This window comes from Trichosurus vulpecula, chromosome 3, assembly GCF_011100635.1.
Source record: "Trichosurus vulpecula isolate mTriVul1 chromosome 3, mTriVul1.pri, whole genome shotgun sequence".
NCBI lineage: Eukaryota > Metazoa > Chordata > Mammalia > Diprotodontia > Phalangeridae > Trichosurus > Trichosurus vulpecula.
In genome coordinates, this window is record NC_050575.1 from 436,155,961 (window position 1) to 436,174,610 (window position 18,650).

Genomic DNA, 18,650 nt, shown 5'->3' on the forward strand with positions numbered 1-18,650 from the left:
GAATGATGATATTGCTAAAGTTGTGAGCTTAATGTTGGCAAGATGCCTTCTTTGACTGTTGCCCTATAAAACAGGTGGGCATTGGTCAGTGAGTTGGGGAATCCATGGGGGAATCCACAGGTAATGCATAGAGGAATGCATGTCCCTGCTTCAACTGGCCCCCACTGAAGCTTGAGGGGATTTAGGGGAGAGCACGAGGTGCGCTTGTCTTGATTGAGCCCATCAAGACGTAGGGGAAGTTGCCCCCCTCCCCTTCTCATTGGCCCCTGGGAGAAAGGTGATTAGGGAATGCTTGATTAGGGAAGGCTGTAGGAATTGATTCTCAGCAACCATCTGAGAAGATTAGACTAGAATAAAGCTTATTATTAACCCCTCTGAAGCTGTCTTCCTGCCTGACCAGATCAAGAGTGAACCTGTTAGAGGCTGGACTCCAGAAACTCCAGTGCCTCCCAGGCGTTATCTGTGAAACTTGTAAGTTTGAGTAACTGAGTAGTTAAGGTATTTGAGGGAGAATTAATATGTATGTTTGAAGTCCCCTAGTGGGAGGGCAAGAGTTAGGGAAGAAAGATTGTAAGCCAGATATCAAACACATTGAGGAAGGAAGGAAGAGGAGTGACTTGAAGGGTTTGTAGACAACGGCTACCAGGATTTTGTTGCATGGTAGATATGAATAACACGAACCTCAAAGGAAGAGAGTTTACTGAGTGATAAAGTGGGAAAACCTGGAAGTGCAACCAGGACCAAGCAGTAGGTCAAAATGAGTGAAGGTGCAACCAGTATTGTAAAGGACGGGAAGGGAGGGTGAGCCATCAGGGCAAAGCTAGGTTTCAGTAAGAGCTAGTAGAAGGAAGGAGTGGGAGAAGAATAGTGGGAGGTCTGGCTAGAATTAAGATGAAACTCTAGGGTTCGAGGGTTGAGGAGGATGAGAATGAGGACTCAGATGGTAGGTAGTAGGGACTGCAGAGGTGGGTTTGGATGTCAATCTACAGGAGTTCAGAGTCCCTGGGATATGACGAGTATGAGCAGGTGTGAGAATGTTCAGTAGACAGCGCCACTCCTCTACTATTGTAGGGGCAGAGAGGCCTGAATTTGAAGGCAGGGTTGCTCAGAATTGTCTATATCTCCTTTTACAGATGAGGAAACTGAGTCATAGTGAGGTGAAATGACTTGACCAACCATGCTCAACCAAACTCTCCCTTGTAACAAACAAGGTCAGCTTAGCAAAAAACAAAACAAAACAACAAACTGGTATGGTTTTTGTGTCTGATAGCACATGCATCCCTCATCCTGTGCATGTGCTCCACTTTTCAATGTTTCATCATCGGTCCTCCAGAATTAAGACTGATCCTTGCACTGATCTTCCTCCCGATGTTCAAAGTTATTTTCCTTTATATTATGGTGGTCTCTGTGCATTGTTCCCTTGACTCCGTTACAATTCATACGAATCCTTTGAACTTTCTCTGAATTCTTCGTACCCATCTTTTGTCATGGCCTGGTGGCTAGTATTCCATTCCATTCATACACCACCATTTGTTCAGCTCTCGCCTAACTTAAGTGTCTTTGTGTTTCCTGTGGATGGAGAGATGGTGCCTATTTGTTGGGGAAGGGAGCAGATAAGCTGGTCAATGAGATCCTTATGCTTCTTTTAGGCAAAGAAACTTTTATTTTCTCTTTCCACCCAACTCTCAAAAAAACTAGGACGGCACTTTTCCTGCCCCGGGAGGCTGGAGGATTTCTAACCCACCTCTTGCCCGGTGGTTGCCATAGAGACTAAGTTAAGTCCGTTTATTCTCTCCCAGTGCCAAGCAAATTTCACCAATGCAGAAAGGATAGAAAGCAAACTATAGGAAGAGGGGCCCCTCTGTGGTGTTTACAGCCAACAAGCCTTAGGACTGCCTGCTGAGAGGAAGCCTGGACTCCAGCAGCTGTTTCAAAGCACAGTCACAAATGATTGCCTGGGGCTGGGTGGTTTGCCATTGGCTGGAGGCTGTCTAGCTAGGGGTCCTTGGGATTAGGCCTTGGGAGGTGGATCTTCCCATGAAATGGAGGTCAGGGAGGGAAACGTTTGAATAACATAAAAGTGGGACCCAGAGGGATGGGAGTCTGCTGGTCAGGCCCTTTAAAGAAGGCTTCCTCCCAGACGTCTCCTTGTCTGTATAACAGCTCCCATTTTCCTCTGGAAGGAAATAAGCATTTATCAAGCACTTACTGTGTACCAGGCACTGGGTTAAGCAATTTACAAATATCTCATTTAATCCTCTCAACAACCCAAAGGGGTGCTATTAGTAGCCCCTTTTAGGAAACTGAGGCAGAGGTGAAGTGATTCACCCAGCATCACACAGCTAGTAGGAGTCTGAGGCTGGATTTGAACTCAGGTCTTCCTGCCCATAGCTCCAGGGCTCTATCCACTTGGCAGCCCGGCTGCTTCTCTGGAGAATGAATGGGCTGGGCAAAGGCGTAGGGCTCCTTGCTTGTGGTAGGAAAGGCAGGACAATAACCGAGGAAGGAAGCTGGCGGGTGGATTGTGGAGGAGGGCAGAGAAGAAAACTCCCGTAAATTCAGTGACATATCTGTTTATTGAAACCAGGACCCTCTGCATCAGGCACCGTGCTCCACGCGGGGCCCCCAAAGTGAAGGCCAACCAGTCCCCTGCCCTCCGGGAGCGTGCACTTTACTTTGCCAAGGGAAGGTGACGAGGCTCCTGGCAAGTGACCGGCGTGACCGGGGACCGAGTGACCGGCATGGCATGAGCGCGGACTGAGAGATGCAAAGAATTCTGAGATGTCCGAGCGGCCGCGGAGCTGATCGAGTCTCACTGGGATTTTTGTGGTTGATTTGGCTAGGCTGGGTCTGGAAGGGCGCCTGTTTTTGAGGCGCTGGGTTTTACAGGTTTTCTGGGGGTGTTTTATCATGGGGAGCTGAGGTTTTAGAAGGCACTTTTGGGGACAGGCTGGGTTGTGGAAGTTAATTTTGGGGGTCAATGTTATGGGGAGCTGAGGCTTGGAGGGACTGGGTTACAGGAGGCTGGTAATGTGCAAGTTTTGGGGGGCCGTTGTGTCGTGAGGAGCTGGGTCAGTCTAGACCGGGGGGCTCCCGCGGCTTGGGGGCCACCGCACAGCTCCCCAGCCCTGCTCCGGAAGCTACCCTTTGGGTTGGGTTACGTCATAAAAGGGCAGGCTTTTGGAGTTCATTTCTGAGGGCCACGTTCTGTTGTGGGAGGGGGAACTTGGGGGGCTGTGGAGTTTTAGGAGACGCTTTCTGGGGGGTGAGGTTATTTTATCAAACGAGTTAGCGTTTGGTGGCTGATCTTGGGGCCGTGGGGTTCGGGAGGTTATTTCTGGAGGGGTTCTGGGGCTCTCCAAGGTTCTTTTTGTGGGGTGATCTCATGGGGACCCGGGGTTTTAGGAGGCACATTTGAGGGGGGTGAGTTTGGAAAATACAGGAGCTGGATTTTGGAGGATTATTCGGGGGGCTGTGGAAGGGCTGGGGTTAGGAAGGTTATTTTTGGCGGGAGTCCTGGGGTTTTAAAAGTTCTGGGGTGACGTTATTTCAGGGGGCGGTCGAAGTTATTTTTGGCAGGTGACTTGATTTGGGGGGATGAGCTTGGGGGACCCGGCGCCTGGCGGGAAGGGGGCGGGGCAGACGCCGCCTAGGGGAGGGAGCCTGGAATAGGCGGGAGCGCCGAGTTCCACCTCCTCCCCTTACCGCCGTCTTCCCGCCCACGGGAAGATGGGAGGAGGGGACACGCTTCAATTGGGTTCCCCCTCCGTCAGTCTCCAGTCTCCAGAGCCCATTGGACAAGAGCGCGCCTTTCTCAGTTGCCCCAACCCACCCCCTCCTCTCCTGCCCGCTGGTTTGCCTCCCTTCCCCCCCTCCCCGCCCACTCTACGCCTCTCCCATTGGATGGAGATGCAATCACTCTTCTCCCATTGCGGGAGCCCATTGGGCGGCCCGCCGCGATTGGCTCGCTCTGCGCCGGCGCACGGGGAGGAGGCCCACGGAGGGCGGGGCCTCGGCTGAAGTAGCGGCGGCCGAGGAGGAGGAGGCGGTGGGGACGGGGGGCTGGCTCGGGCGGGAGAGGCGGAGGCTGCCGCTGATGGGAGCGGGCCGGCCCGGGGCGCCCATGGAGCACCAAGGTAGGGCCGCCGCCTCAGCCGGCACCCCTCCGGGGCCGCCGGGCTCCGCGTCGTCCTCGTCCGGAGAGCCAGGGCCCGGGGGGCCGGCGCTGGAGCCACGGAAACGGGAGCCCGCCCGCCGCCGGGCCAGCAGCACCTCGGCCGCCTCCTCGTTGCCCTCGTCCGCCGCCGCGACCGTTGACAGCCAGTGCCGGGGAGCGGCGGGCGGCATGAACCGGGAGCGGCCGGGCTCCTACAGCGGCGCCACGCACGCCACCCGCCAGCGCCTGGAGAGCCTCCGGAAGAAACGGCCGCGTAAGTGCCGCCCGGCCGGCCCCCGCCCTCCGGTCCGCCCGCCGCCTCCGGCCCCAGGCCGCCGTTTTTTCCCGCGCGCGCGCCCCCGCCCCACTGCGGAGGCCGGCGGAGACGGGGCGCGCCCCCGCCCGCGTGCCCGCGCGCCGCCTCTCCCTCCCCTGCCCTCTCGCCCCGCCCACTCCTCTCGCCCCGCCCATTCGCCGGCTGCCTCCGCCCTCTCCTGCTCGTCCCGCCCCTCCCCTCCCACCCCTGTCCCCGCCCCCTCCCTCTCTCCCCTTCCCCTGCTTTCCCCACTCCTCTTCCGCTGTCCCTGCCCCCCTCCCTCACTCTTTCCCTTCCTCTCCCCCTCCCCAGCTTTCCCCGCCTCCCGTTTTCCTCTCCTCTCCGAAGAATCCCGCATGCCTTTACCTGGAGCTCCGGTCTCTGCATCCCCCGCCGTCCCTGCCGCGGTTGTGCAGCCTCCAGAGGGGTGGGTGCCCCGGGGCCGCCGGGCATCCCCTGCACCTCGCTTCTCCTGGGATGGGGGGGGAAACCTCATCCCCAGCGCCCGGGGTGGGGGTCTTGGCCAGCTGGGCCGAGTCCGGCCCCCGCCCCGCGTGGGCACCCGCGATCCCGGCCTGGGTTCTGGGGAGGACCGGGGGCTGCCTCCTCCCCTCCGGGCGGTGCCGGGCTCCCCTTCTCCGAGGCCACGGACCCCAGGGCCTCCCGCCACCCCCTGGTCATTAGAGACCCTTTCCCTGGGAAGCAACCCCCGCCCCCGAGCCGCTCCTGGGGTCCTGGGCCCCCTCCTTGGGGCGGATCGCGCTTCCCCGAGAGTTTAAAGTCTTCTCCGGGCCCGAGAAAGCTCTTCCTGTCGTGCATCCGCCCCCGGAGCCTTGATCTTCATCCGGCGGCCTGAGCCTCCACGAGGCTTCGCTGCCTTAACCCTGGTTGGCATCTCGTGGAGAACCTTCCCCGGCTTCCTCATTCTTTCAGCCGGGGGCGTTCTCTGTATGTCTCTCCTTTGGTGACGCCGGCTCTTCACTCGGATGTTCACTTGTATTTACAACAGAAAGTGGCCTCGTGGTGTGAATTTTTGGGCTGTAAGCCCGTTACAGGACGCTACATTTTCATATTTTTAAATGATTAATTAGAAGCTTAATGTTTAATAGCAGAGTGACTAGTTAAACTGAGTAACCACATTTTAATTAATTTCAGCGCACACAATTTAACTTCTCAGTCGATTACTCAGGATCCTTTGTCATGACCAGATTTTTGGCGCAGAGTGTGCGGGAGGAGTGAAAAGTGTCCTCCATGATCTTTAGATAAAAGTATCCATTTAACGAGGTCTACGGGAGCTGTGGTTTTATCAAGCACATTAAATTTAATTTAATCTCCAAGGTTGGCTCTGAGAGTGTAAGTCTGTTTTGCATTGTGAAGTTAAATGTTTTCCCTAGTCTTTTCGCTTGCTTATCTTAATAATGCAGATTCTGAAAGATGCCCCGTGTCCTAGGAGTGAAGAATCATTGTGGCTCCAGTTGGGTGATAAAAATAAATTATTTCCTTAAAGATTCTGTATTGCTGTGGAGTCCCTTGTCCATATGGAGAAGAAACAGCGTTACTGTAAGGATAGGGTCTGGACTTGGGATTTCATTAGTGTGAGCACAAGCTTAGATAATTTACCCAGGGTCAGATAGTATGTTTCCGAGTTGGGACTTGAACTCGGGTCTAACTGGCTTTTATGTTTGTTTCTGGGTATGGATTCTTAAGGACTCAGAAGGTTAAACAATAGCCTGGTGGCCCACTGTTTGGTGGCCATTTGCTTTGAAGGGCACCGGGACCCTTAGGTATTTATACTTTGGTCAAACCCTGTAAGCAGTGTGGACATTTGTTTTCATGATGCCCTCTTGATGAAAGTTCCTAAGCAGGTTAGAATGTTGGGAGATTTGTGGGGTGACTTTAGGCAGTGAGTTTATGCATACTAATGTTGTAGGAAGTGCCTGCCGTCTGTAGTTGAAGTATTTGTTCTTGTGTATGAAAATGACTTCCTGATCCCATAGGAGGGAGGAAATTCAGGGCTACTGCACTGCATGTGTCCTGGAGGATAGACTTACCAAGCTAGTGTTTCTCTCCAGCTAGATCAGGCCAGTCATGCCCAGGAGAAGAACAAGGCTTTGTTTATTTCTTCAGATGTTCTTTCCTTACCTGAGTGATAAATCAGATTACCTTGTTCAGCCGACAGGAAAATCGCAGAAGATTGTGCCATGTTGCAGGCTTCCTCTTACTAAAAGACGTAGCCTAAAAGAATTGTTGACATTTGAAACTTTGTAGAGCTACACGATCATATGTGTTGGAAGTATATGTGGGGGTGGGGTTTGACACTGAATTTAATGGTGCTGATTTTATTCTGCTAGATAAATGACTGGGAAATTTTCCTTAGGTTGTTGATCTCATCCTCCCTGTCCTCACTGGGTGAAATATGTGACTTTTAATTTTCTGTCTCCTACCTCTTTAATGTTCAAATTACTTGAATTATATAGTTTTTTCCCTGAATAAATTAGTTTATCTTTCCCTTTAAATTGGACCTTGCACTATTTCTTAACCCTTTTTTTTCCAGTGTTAAATAAGAAACCTTGTTTGCTCAGGGAGTATGATGTACCTTGCTACCACTCCTGATTTTTCACTAACTTTATGTTTTAAAGTTGTCACTTAATCTACCTAGGCCTCAGTTACTTCCATAAAATGAATGGAATATCTCTGAGGTACTATCTAGCTCTAAAATTCTTTTGGTCTGATTCTGGACCGTCAACCATATATTATTTTAATTTTTCTTTCTTAGTTTGAGTGCTTCTCCTTTGGTATCTTCTAGGTGCTTGGTAACTTCTTTGCCACCTGCTCTTCAGTATTTATTAGGTCCTGTGTATGCACTAGGCACTATGTAATATTAATAAATAGGGCTTTTGTCATACAAGTTTACAGTTCATTTGGGGAGAAAAAACTAATATATGTGAAATAATTAGAACAAGTAAGTGCCAAAGTGAATGATAAAAACTTATAAATGCTGTTGGAGTTTTGAGGAGTGGAGAGAGTAGTGTTTACCCAGATAGTCTGAACAGAATTCAGGGAGAAGATAGGACTAAAGCTGCCCCCAGAAAGATGAGTGGGATTTGGATGTTCAGAGTAGCTAATGGAAGGAACAAAAGCCCAGGGTGGGAACCAGCATGGTTTAGGTAGGGGATGATAATGAGACCAACTTTTCACTCTTCTGTTTGAGAATTTGTTGCAGCATACTGTGGGTTAGGAGGTGCTTTCATGCCTACTCACTGATAAAAATGACTGTCCAAGGGTGTAAGTCTTTGCAGTGAGAAGTGAGAGAAGACCGTGAAGCTCATGTGGTATGGAGATTAGGTTAGATATACTGAGGCAAATCCTTAATGAGCCTCTGATTCTAGGAGAGCAAGGAAAGAAATTGTGTGGCTGGAGATGAGAGGCAAGCAGGAAGGCGCACGTGGCACCTAGATTGGAGCTGAAGCTCCAGGGTTGCCCAGCTTGTTGCAGTATGCCAGTTCAGTTAATGACGTGGTTTTAAAATAGTGCACTCCTCATGGGATGGCGGCAGTGAGCCTCAGGAAGTTGATGTGAAGCTTGAACTTGCTGACTTATAGACCCTTGTCTTCTCATCTGGCTATCACTACAAAGCCAGGAATTGCGCCAAGTTATAACATGTTTGTTGAATTGGGGCAAAGAGGAACACAGTGCAGCGTGGATGTGCTGAGATGCCATGGGCCTTTGCATTGTCTTGCTAGGCTCCAGTGTAAGTGAAAACTCTAGCCAGCACTTGGGACAAAATGAGTGGTGTGTTAAAGAGGCTTTTTTCTTTTAAGTGGAGTGTTTTGCCAACTTTAAATGTACACCAACCCAAAGCAAACATGACCTGTCATCTTATAGAAATAAAACTAGGAATATAAAACATTGACAGTATCTAAATATAGTCGTAAGGAAAGTGAATTATGCAGTGGTAAAATGGTGCAGTGTATTGTATTTTAGGGTCTTCAATGGTCTGCACATATGAATCATGCGTTCGGGTAATAATATGGTTCTGTGTTTCAGTATCTCTGCCCTCTTGTTTATCTGGAGAGAGGACAGGCAAAAAGAACTGTAAATTATGTTATCAAACACATCTTACTTAAATTATAGAGAAGAGAAAAAAACCCAATTTGGTACTATAGTCAGTAAGAGGTGGGGGAGCAGCAGGAGGGATTTCCCAAATTGTCTCTTTAAAAAGCAGTAAAGATGTTTAAAGCTTTAATCCAGAGTCTCTCAGGATTCATAACTTTCTGTCTCCTTATCATTCTGTAGTAAGTGTCTTTTTGAGTCTTTGGGAGCGTTTTTTTGCTTTATGTGCTTATGCTAGTAATTGGAAGTTAAGAAGTATACTCTCAAACTCATTGCGTTGTTTCTTATATGGTGCTTCTCTTCTCTTCCCCAAACAGAAGCTTATTGGAAACCTGTGTTATACCACATGCATTGTTGTATAAACGTTTATTACCCTGATTTATTACCCCTTTTGTGGAAACAGAAATAAGCACCTCTCAGCATTTGGTTACATTATTTATATGTTGCATATTGAAACTTAATGGAAATGTGTATGGGTTATACCTTTTCCCTAAAGATGGTAGATACGCTTTTAAAAATACTGGGGAATTAACTCAGTGTGATAAACCATACTTTCCATTGAGAAACAAGTTGGAATATGAGGGCCTTAGTTCATTTCAGAAACTCAGCTGTCTCAAAGAAAAAATTCTAGTGTGAAAATACACTAAAATTCTACAAAAATTAATGGAAGAGCAGCTATGACACTTAATAAGTTAAAAGGAAATATTTCAGGGAGATAAAACTGAAGATTAATTGTTTTTATTCTGTAGTTCTGCAGCTAGTGGCTTATCAAGGACAATTGTGACAGCTTTGGCTTAGATCTCAGGAGATATGAATAATCTAATAGATTTATTAGTGCTGTTTTGACTTAACCTTACAAAGCTAATAATACTTCTTGAGCCCTTTGACTGGCAAAACATTAGGAAATAATCAAACTATAGGTCATATAACAGAATAAGTTTTAACCATCAAGAAACTTAGTTTCTAATAGACCTTTCACCATATCATTTCTTGTGAGATGAACAGCTTGACCCATTGTCAAGGTCAGAAACCATGAAAAGGCATATATAGTAACTTGCTTATTATCTAGCCTCTTCCTTTCAGTATTTTTTTTTCCCTTTGATACTGAAGTATTTCTACTTTAGGTTTTTTTCTGAGAAAATGCACATATGAAATTATTTTGACATTTAATTTGTCAAAAGCCAGGGTGCAGCTATTTCTGAGTTCTCAGGTATATGTAGGTAGCCATTTTCAAATGGTAAAGAATAACAAGTTCTAATAATGTATGTGTTTTAAAGTTTTGTTGGACATAGAAACTTAAGGTAGGAGGAATTAGTGTGCTTTGTGTACCTAACAAATATGGGAGGTCCCAAAAGTGCCAGTGCAGTTTGGGATACCTTGTATTATTAAACAGACATTTTAGAAGTTACACATTTGCTGTAAATAGCAGTCGGACTTTGAGATCCATTTGTCAGGTGAATAAAATTCTGGAATTTTAGCAAGGATGAATTTTAACAACGCGAAATCTCTAGTCTTCTGTTTTACATATATGGAAGGGAAACCTGGATAGAGCTTTTCCACATTTCATATTTCTGTACTTTCAGAACATTATTCATGTGGTGACTGCAGAATATGCATTTTTGAAAATACACATTGGTTATGTTCTTTCTTACTCCAAGGTGGGAAAATGGACTTTAAAGGTGAATAACTCGGAATAAAAAACGATCTTTAGCCTAAAGGAATGCAAGTGGGGACCCAAAGCCTTTAGAATGATTTAAATTTCCTCTTAGTTCTGTTAATACTTTCAGACAGATTTAATTTTGTACAGCAACTTTCTTTTGGGTTGGACCTAAATTAATTACCAGTTTCTCAATTAAACTTGAGGTCAAGTAAGAATTGTTTTTTCTTGAACCATATTAATGGAGTATTTTGGAGAAGTTGTATAGCAGGTGTTGTTCTACCATGTGAATTGGGCTAGATTTTGAGGAAGTTTCAGAGGATGGGAGAAGAAAATAACAGAACTTTTGTATGTTCCTTAAAAGTTGATAAATAAAACCACAGTGTGTCATTTAGTTCATTGTTAACCTTTTTATATGTAATGTCAATGTAGATCCTTGAGTTGAAGGGGCAGTTTCATTTTTGTTTTCTCAGGGCCTGGCACATAGTAGATACTTAATGAATGCTTGTTGATGGATTTGATTTTAATCCTTTGTGGCAATGCTACGTTGCATATGTAGGTCATTTTGTTTTGATGCTACAATCAGTGGGGCTTTAATGAGGCTGCTTGGTGATACAGTGGATAAAAGTGCCAGGCCTGGAGTTGAGTTCAAATTTGGCCTCAGCAAGTCTCATAACCTTTATTTGCTTCAGTTTCTTCATCTGTAGAATGAAGATGATGATGGCCCCCAAGGGTGTTGTGAGGCTCAAATGAGATAATATTTGTAAAGCACTTGGTGCAGTGCTGGGCACCTAGTAAGAGCTAAATAAATATTTGTTGTTGTTTTTATTGTCTGAGCAGTGAGGGTGAGGCCAGAGTGTTGTGCAGGCTTGGAGGGATACAGGGGAAGGTGTGTGCTGCGTTCCTTTGGGCTGATTCTCTTTTCTGTATTCACTCTTTTCCAAGTATATTCTTTGCATGTCCTAGAAAGAGTGCTAGATTTGGATTGTATTCCCAGGTCGCTTCATGGCTGTCCAGGTTTAGTTTCCTCATCTGTAAAATGATCTCTTCTGGCTTTAAAGCTTTGATACTTTATAGATACTATATAGATATATACTATATAGATACTTTATAGAACTATATAGATGCTTTTCCCTAGTCTTCACACTCAACTTTGAAACTCTTTTTTAGGTAAACTGAGCCTGCCTGATCAAAATTCAATTTCTGTTACTAGTAAGCTTTTGCTTAGACTCTGCAAACTTAAGCCATGACATTTTTGATGTCTCCTGGTGACCTGAGAGGACAATTCAGTGTGCTAGAACTTCATTTTAGTACTGCCCTTCCTTCCCATTAGTTTGTGGTTAAAACAGAACTATATAGATCTTCCCTTAGACTGAGAGGGAAAAGGAGGAACAATAGTTACTGTTCTCCATCCATTTTTCCAAATGTTTATATTTGTGATTCATTATTTTAGACATCTTATAGAAACTGTTTGACTATGAAATTTAACATTGTTTAAATCATCATACGGGTATGAAGTACTAGTTGTAGTTTCTAAATTTGACCTGTGTCCTAGTTATATTTGCTTTCATGTGATTCTGAGATCTCATTTCACCATGTGCTTTTCCTTGTACTCTGAAATGAGTTTCTGTTTAGTTGTTTTTAGACTAAGTCCTGATGAATGGATTTTAACCGTCTTACTCAGAATCTCAGTATCTTCTTGACTGTTAAAAGTTATTAAGGAAATAGTTAGCAAAAAGCTGCCTTCAGAGATGACTTTTTAAAGTCTACATTCTGTTTGATCTGAACGTGACTTTTTGAATTTGATGTTTTCTTGATTTGCCAGTTAGATATGAAAATGAGAGGACCTTACAATTTAGATGTAAAAATATGGATAGTGCAAGAGGTTCCATTTAATGAAGTATTTTAGGTTTTGACCTTTTTTAAGTAGTGCATTCACCATAGTGCCTATGCTAAGAGTATAATAAGCATAACAAGACTATTTTCCACAATCGTGTTGAAAATAAGGCAATTAAAATTTTTGCAATCCACAGTCCCCTAGTAAAGGCAGGAATTACAGTTTATCGTTGTTGGTTATTGCAGCTGCAGAAAAATAAGAATTTTTTTCTTTTCTTCCCTTTTATTTCCCATTTAGTCTTTCCGTGGTTTGGCTTGGATATTGGTGGAACCCTGGTCAAGCTGGTTTATTTCGAACCCAAAGATATCACTGCTGAAGAAGAGGAGGAGGAAGTGGAAAGTCTTAAAAGCATTAGGAAATACCTAACCTCAAATGTGGCATATGGGTCCACTGGCATTCGGGATGTCCACCTTGAATTGAAGGATCTGACCTTGTGTGGACGCAAAGGCAATCTGCACTTTATACGCTTTCCTACTCATGACATGCCTGCTTTTATTCAAATGGGCAGAGATAAAAACTTCTCAAGTCTCCACACTGTCTTTTGTGCCACTGGAGGTGGAGCATACAAATTTGAGCAGGATTTTCTTACAGTATGCATTCTTTTAGATTATATACAATTTATAGTTTAATAATTTGTTTTAAAATAGTACCGTAGGTGATGGTGGAAGCATTTCCATCTGTTTAATTATTTTAGGTCCTAGTCTTCTAAATGTAGTTTTTTCAAGTCAAGTTAAAATTAAAATTTGACATGAAAATAAACTAATAGCAAAAGTGGGATTGTTCAATGCAGCTTTTTGGCTTTGTTCATGTGTGATGGCAAGAATCAGAGCCATTAATGTATATACTGTCTTGTTTCTTTGGTCTCTGGTGAACATATGAAAAATTAAACAGGAAAAGAAATACTTGAAAAGCAATTTTCAAGCAGACCATATATCAATCTGTAATCCATGCTTCCTAGGTTATTTCTAGAATCATTACCAAATGACTCAGTGTTATTTTAAAAAAAATTATTGAAAGGCAAATATTAATTGAAAAAGGATGAATATTGCCTGTGTCTTCAAACAAACAAGTATCTTAATAACATTAGCCTACTCAGCCCAAAGTCCTGTGTTAAAAAGAATGTAGCAAACTTAATTGCCATTTAAAACACCTTCTCCATTTTTAAGTCTTGAAACTAATGTCTTTTAAGTTAGAGCAGACAAAGAAAAGGGGATTTATTTGCTTTTCCTTTTGATTCCCTGAATGCTGTGCATCTAAGTACTGGACTAGACCAGTGTTCTCAGTGAGTGCGGTTGGGCATGTTAGTCTTTCTAGACAATTGGGACTTATTTTTGTTTTATTTTCTGTTATCTGAGTAAAGACAAGAAGGTGTTTGTGGGGGGGGGCGTTGATGGTGGGGGGAAGAGAGATCAGAAAATACAATAAACAGAATCAGGAGATCTGGATTTTAGGTTTTGGGGATTTTATTCACACTTGGTCCCCTTACCTGTAAAATGAGAGTGTTGGACTGGATAGTTTCTAAGGACCTACCAAGTTCCCAGTATTCTGATTCTGTAGAAAACAAATGTAATGGAGGTTAGGAGTGAGGAGGTGAATGGTTTGAGGAGGTGGCTTAGATGCCTGTTCTTCCCTTCTTACATTCCCCCTGAAAAACAAAAATTTGTGGGGTTGGATTGGCATAGGTCTGCCACAGAGTAACATTGGTCTAAAACTTTGGAGCTTTTCTAGAGGAGAAATAAAGACTCAAAATGGAGAATATAATTATCTCTGGTTTTCCTTCTACTGTGTTATAATGATGATAGTGGGTGACATTCACAGAACACTTTATGTACCTGGAGGCAGCTGTGGTGTGGTGGATAATGCAGCAAGACCTGGAGTCAAGAAAACCTGAGTTCGAATGCAGCCTCAGATATAGATGGCCTATGGCAAGTCATTTCACTTCTGGCTGCCACAGTTTCCTCCTCTGTAAAATGAGGATAATAATAGCAAACCCCCCCCCCCCCCCCCCAGTCTTTGTGAGATTCCAATGAGACAATACTTGTCAAGTGCTTAGCACACTCCCTGGAACTTTGCAGGGGCCTAAGTAAATGCTTGTTTCTTTCCTTCCGACAGCCCTGTGGACTGGGGTCTGTGGGGATTTTCTTTGTTTTACAGATGAGGGGAAGGGACTTGGACCTTGGGCACTGTGGACGCTGAGTCCGCTTCTCTGTCCGTTGTCCAGTTCTGCCTCTTACAGACATCATGCGTGTTAGCACTGGTCTCCTGTTTGAACTGGCGCAAGTGCTGGTAAAGGTGTAAAAATACAGCGGTCATGTTTTTGTAGTCGTGCTCTGAAAGATTATAACACACTATAGCAGGTTTCTTTGTTTCTCTGGTCTGTCTTTGTTGTTTTCTTTCTTGATCTCTGCTTTAATTAAAATAAAAAGAAAGACTCTATACTAATTAAAAGAAACCTAATTTTAAAAGTTTATTATTGGAAAGCTTTTTTACTTGGAATCACAGGATAATAGATTTAGAGGTGAAGAAGACCTCAGAGGTCATCTGACACATCTAATGCAATCCTCTTACTTTACAGATGAGGAAACGGAGTCCCAGACAGGGACTTGCCTAAGGTCACACAGGTAGTAAAAGCTCAAGAGCCAAGATTGAAACCCCACATCCCTGAATTTCAGATTCAGCACTTTTCTGCTGCAACACCATTCATTCCATTGATAAAGTGACTGTCTTAACAGAGTATCTCATCAAGAGGTGGAAAGTGCCTTAAATTATTATAAGGACACAAAGAAGCACCCAAGTGGTGACATTTCTTAAATAGAGGAGTATGTTTGTTTTCTTTTGGCAGGGAGACTGTCTTAGATTATTAACGGCATTTGTAAAAGTTATTAAGGCCTACTTTGAATTAACCGTCCTTCTGAGTCACCTAAGGGTAGGAAAATGGTTTACCTTGACATTTAAATCTCTATTGTTACTGGTAAAAAATGATTTGGGATTTTAGCTCTCCAGCATCTAACCTTAAAAATGAATTATTTCTCTTTTGAAAAGCTAAAATAGTTAATCCTAAATTAAATTGTCTTTTAGTTACATTGTTCCCACTCCCCTTCCCTCCCACTTGCCCCATTTAGTGACCCTTGGAGGTCCTCCCATCCCTTCTTTCAGGTGTTAGAATCCCATTAATACTTAAAAGTGATTTTTTTCTTGTTTGTTTCATAATATGCATACTTAAACTGAGAGGTGAGAATGGAGAGGGCAGATGTCACATGCTTGCCATAACCCTCTTCTAAGGTATTCATCATGTGGCTGTCCAAATCATCTGAAACGATGTCATGTCTCAGTCATCTGGAAAGGGTGGTCTGTGTAAAGCCAACCCCACAGGAATTCATCCTGGGGCTGATTTTATTTGGAACAAGTGTGCCTCATTTTACACAATAGCTGCCTTCCTGGAAAATTATGGGGAAATCAGATTTGTCATTCAAAAACCATAGGGTGTTCCAAATGTCTTTGTGCAGTTAACCACACTGAGGTTTGGGGACATATCCTGTATGGTAAATGTGAAGAAGTAATGATAGGGTATGAAACTCTGTAATAAAGGCAGTAAAGGGGCTCGAGGCCCATCACCAGATGGCTAGCTGCAAGGTGGGAGTCTGACCACGTACCGGGACCTGGTACTCAACTGATGGAATTGGGGTCTTTTAAATTGTTAATGGAAAGGGAGTTAGTTAATAAAATGTTATAGCAAATAATTTTAAAAATGTGAATTCTATAGATAAATCCTCATACACCTTTTGTGTAAATAGAGATGTTTGTATACCATCTTGAGTTTGCTCATTAGGGGGATGTGCCTATATTCTCAAAAACTTGGATTAGTGAATTAATTCAAAGTGTGAGTCACTCACCCGACTGCTGAATGACCCAGAATAGTATTGGTTTGTCAGAAACAGGAGGAAGTTCAGTAGAGATAAGCACAAGCCTTCTCACTTCAGGAAGGTAAAAAATAGGGAAAGACTGCTTAGACACAACATGGCAGAAAAATCATAGTGGACCCTGAGCAGAATGGGAGTTAGTCATGTAATCTCTTAACAGTGAAACGTTTGCTCTTTGGTAGCTAAGAATTAAAATTAAAAAAAAAAAATAAAGTCCGTGGTATTATTGAGGGTTCAAAAAGCAATGGCTTTCTAGGTCCTAATGAAGGATAGTTAGTTGGGTTTGGTCTAGCAAAGACTGTGAAGAAACATAAAAAGTCACTGATTACGTTTTCCGTCTCCACAAACAGTAATAAAGGTGTTTAAACGTCAACAAAATGAATTTCTGTCAAGTATAAGAAAAATTTTCAAGTATTAGTTGTCAGGAACTAAGTAATCACGGGAATTTTGACCGATAGGACAAATGACCCTTCATTTATCTTAGCCTATTCTGAACATAGATCATCTGTGGTTTTTTTTCCCCAAAGCAAAGACATTTAATGAAGTAGTATAGTAATAAAAATAATAAAACGTTTTCCCCATAAACCTTGAGCTCACTCCCACAAACAGACGTACCCTTCCTGTGAAGAGGGGACATGTACAAGGATCACGTGTGAGACACGGAACAGCAATTCCTGCCCAAGATGCCACAGAGCTCCCTGTATCTTGTGACGGTGTTGTCACCATTGCTTTCTGCTGGCCCTATTCCCTGCTAGGCATTGACTCTGCTTTAGCTGCTCTCCAGTTCTTCATCTCTTCTCAGGCACCTCACTTCTGGCCATCATCCCCGGAGGAGTGACACGCCTTAAGTATTCTTCCTGTCTGGCAGGGTTGTTAGCTGATGACTAGGAAGAAGCCCATCCAAGGTCCATCTCCTCCAAGTGCCTTGTAGGATCCTCTGGTTCCCTTAATTCAGCTCTCCTCTGACTTAGAGGCTGAGGCCTGCTTCAGTCACTTTTTATCCCAATTATTAGTTTTGTACATTTGTTGAAGATGCTTTTGGTATATGCTTTTGAAACTTGGAAACATTTTATTTAGATTATTAGAAATAAATTAAGTAGCATCAGGCCCCATTCCTAACCTTTGAGGATGACTTCACAGTATTATACTTAATGGGGCTTTAACTGTCCCTTGGTTTCTGCCTCTCTATGCCCTTTTCAGTGAAAATATTCTAGCCTGACTAAACCCTTGGTCTGAAGTATGTGGAATTTCGTTCTTCTGTTCATAAATGCAATTATTTGTGGGTATTCTCTAATAGACGTGTTGCTTTAGTAATATTTAAAATGTATTTTTCATGTGAGGGAATGACTTGTTTTCTACTTGTCCAGTTGATAAAAGACCCATTTGCTTTTGGCTGAAGAAAAACAGCTTAACAGCCCTGCCTGAGCTGCCATTTGCAGAGTATATTTAGGTGTGCGAGATGTTTAGATCTCATCATACTGCCTAGTCTGTCTGTCCCTTCCCCAGACAGATTGCCCTTTCTCTTCTATGAAACATACATAAGTTACAGACTTTCGTGACTTAGTCTTGGTTTCACTGGGGGGGCAGGGGAAGAGCTATTGTTGGAAGAATTTGATTTTACCTTTAGTATTTAAAAAAATGTAGCTAATTTTTTTAAAATTTCATTACAGATAGGTGATCTTCAGCTTTGCAAACTTGATGAACTAGACTGCTTAATTAAAGGAATTTTATACATTGATTCTGTTGGATTCAACGGACGGTCACAGTGCTATTACTTTGAAAACCCAGCTGATTCTGTAAAATGTCAGAAGTTACCCTTTGATCTGAAAAATCCATACCCTCTTCTTCTGGTGAACATCGGCTCTGGGGTTAGCATCTTGGCAGTATATTCCAAAGATAATTATAAGCGTGTTACTGGTACCAGGTAAGGTCCATTAATAAAGATAGTCACTAACATAATGTTAGCTCAGTTTTTAAGGTACTGAAAAGTATGCTTTCGAGAACATTTTAAAGTATTTCATCATAGAATAGATTCATTTTTTGGTTGATGCCCAAACATTTTTGTTGAGCTTTCTTAAAAGTTCAGAGGTCCCATTCTCTTGACGCTCTTCATTTGAGATGATAAGCAAGATTTGTAAGATTGTTCAGCTGGAGTGAGCGGAGCAGAGCCAGGAGAACGTTGTGCACAGCCACAGATATGTGGATTCCGTGAGGACCAACCCTGACATACTGCGCTTCTCTCAGCAACCTAAAGGGGCAAGGACAAATCCAGGGGACTCACGATGGAGAATGCTATCTTCATTCAGAGAAAGAACTGCGAAGTTTGAATACAGACTGAGGCACACTACATGCTCGCCTTTTCTGCTTCTCTTTTGTTTTTGGTTTTGGGTTTTTTTTTTTTGTTTTTGTTGTTTTTTTTTTTTTTGGTTCTGTTTCTTCTTTCTTATGATTCATTCCATTGGTCAAAATTCTTCTCCACGACTTGAATAGAGCATAAATTAATTCAATGCGAAGTTATACATGACAGTTATATGAGACTTCATGCCGTCTTGGGGAGGGAGGGGGGAGGGAGGGGAGAAAAACTGGAACTC

The 18,650-nt window shown here is 43.8% G+C and overlaps 2 protein-coding genes across 3 annotated transcripts in view; both read left to right on the plus strand.

Annotated features, from left to right (window-relative positions):
* The window catches only part of PANK2 (pantothenate kinase 2), a 26,261-nt gene extending 12,364 nt beyond the window's left edge, over positions 1-13,897 (plus strand). The window contains exons 2-4 of the mRNA XM_036750153.1: positions 2,588-2,689; positions 3,910-4,430; positions 12,377-13,897. Of these exons, the coding sequence (XP_036606048.1) occupies positions 2,588-2,689; positions 3,910-4,430; positions 12,377-12,768 (1,015 nt within the window). The 3' untranslated portion in view covers positions 12,769-13,897. The remainder of the gene's footprint in view (positions 1-2,587; positions 2,690-3,909; positions 4,431-12,376) is intronic.
* LOC118841788 (pantothenate kinase 2, mitochondrial) overlaps positions 4,815-18,650 on the plus strand; it is a 23,399-nt gene continuing 9,563 nt past the window's right edge. The window contains exons 1-2 of one of the 2 annotated variants that reach the window (XM_036749409.1): positions 4,815-4,899; positions 17,730-17,983. Coding sequence is in view for 1 of the 2 variants with exons in the window: in XM_036749408.1 (XP_036605303.1) it covers positions 14,381-14,425; positions 17,730-17,983 (299 nt within the window). In the remaining variant the exon portion in view is untranslated. Of the gene's footprint in view, positions 4,900-14,284; positions 14,426-17,729; positions 17,984-18,650 lie in introns of those variants that run through there. The other variant, XM_036749408.1, reaches the window with a different exon arrangement.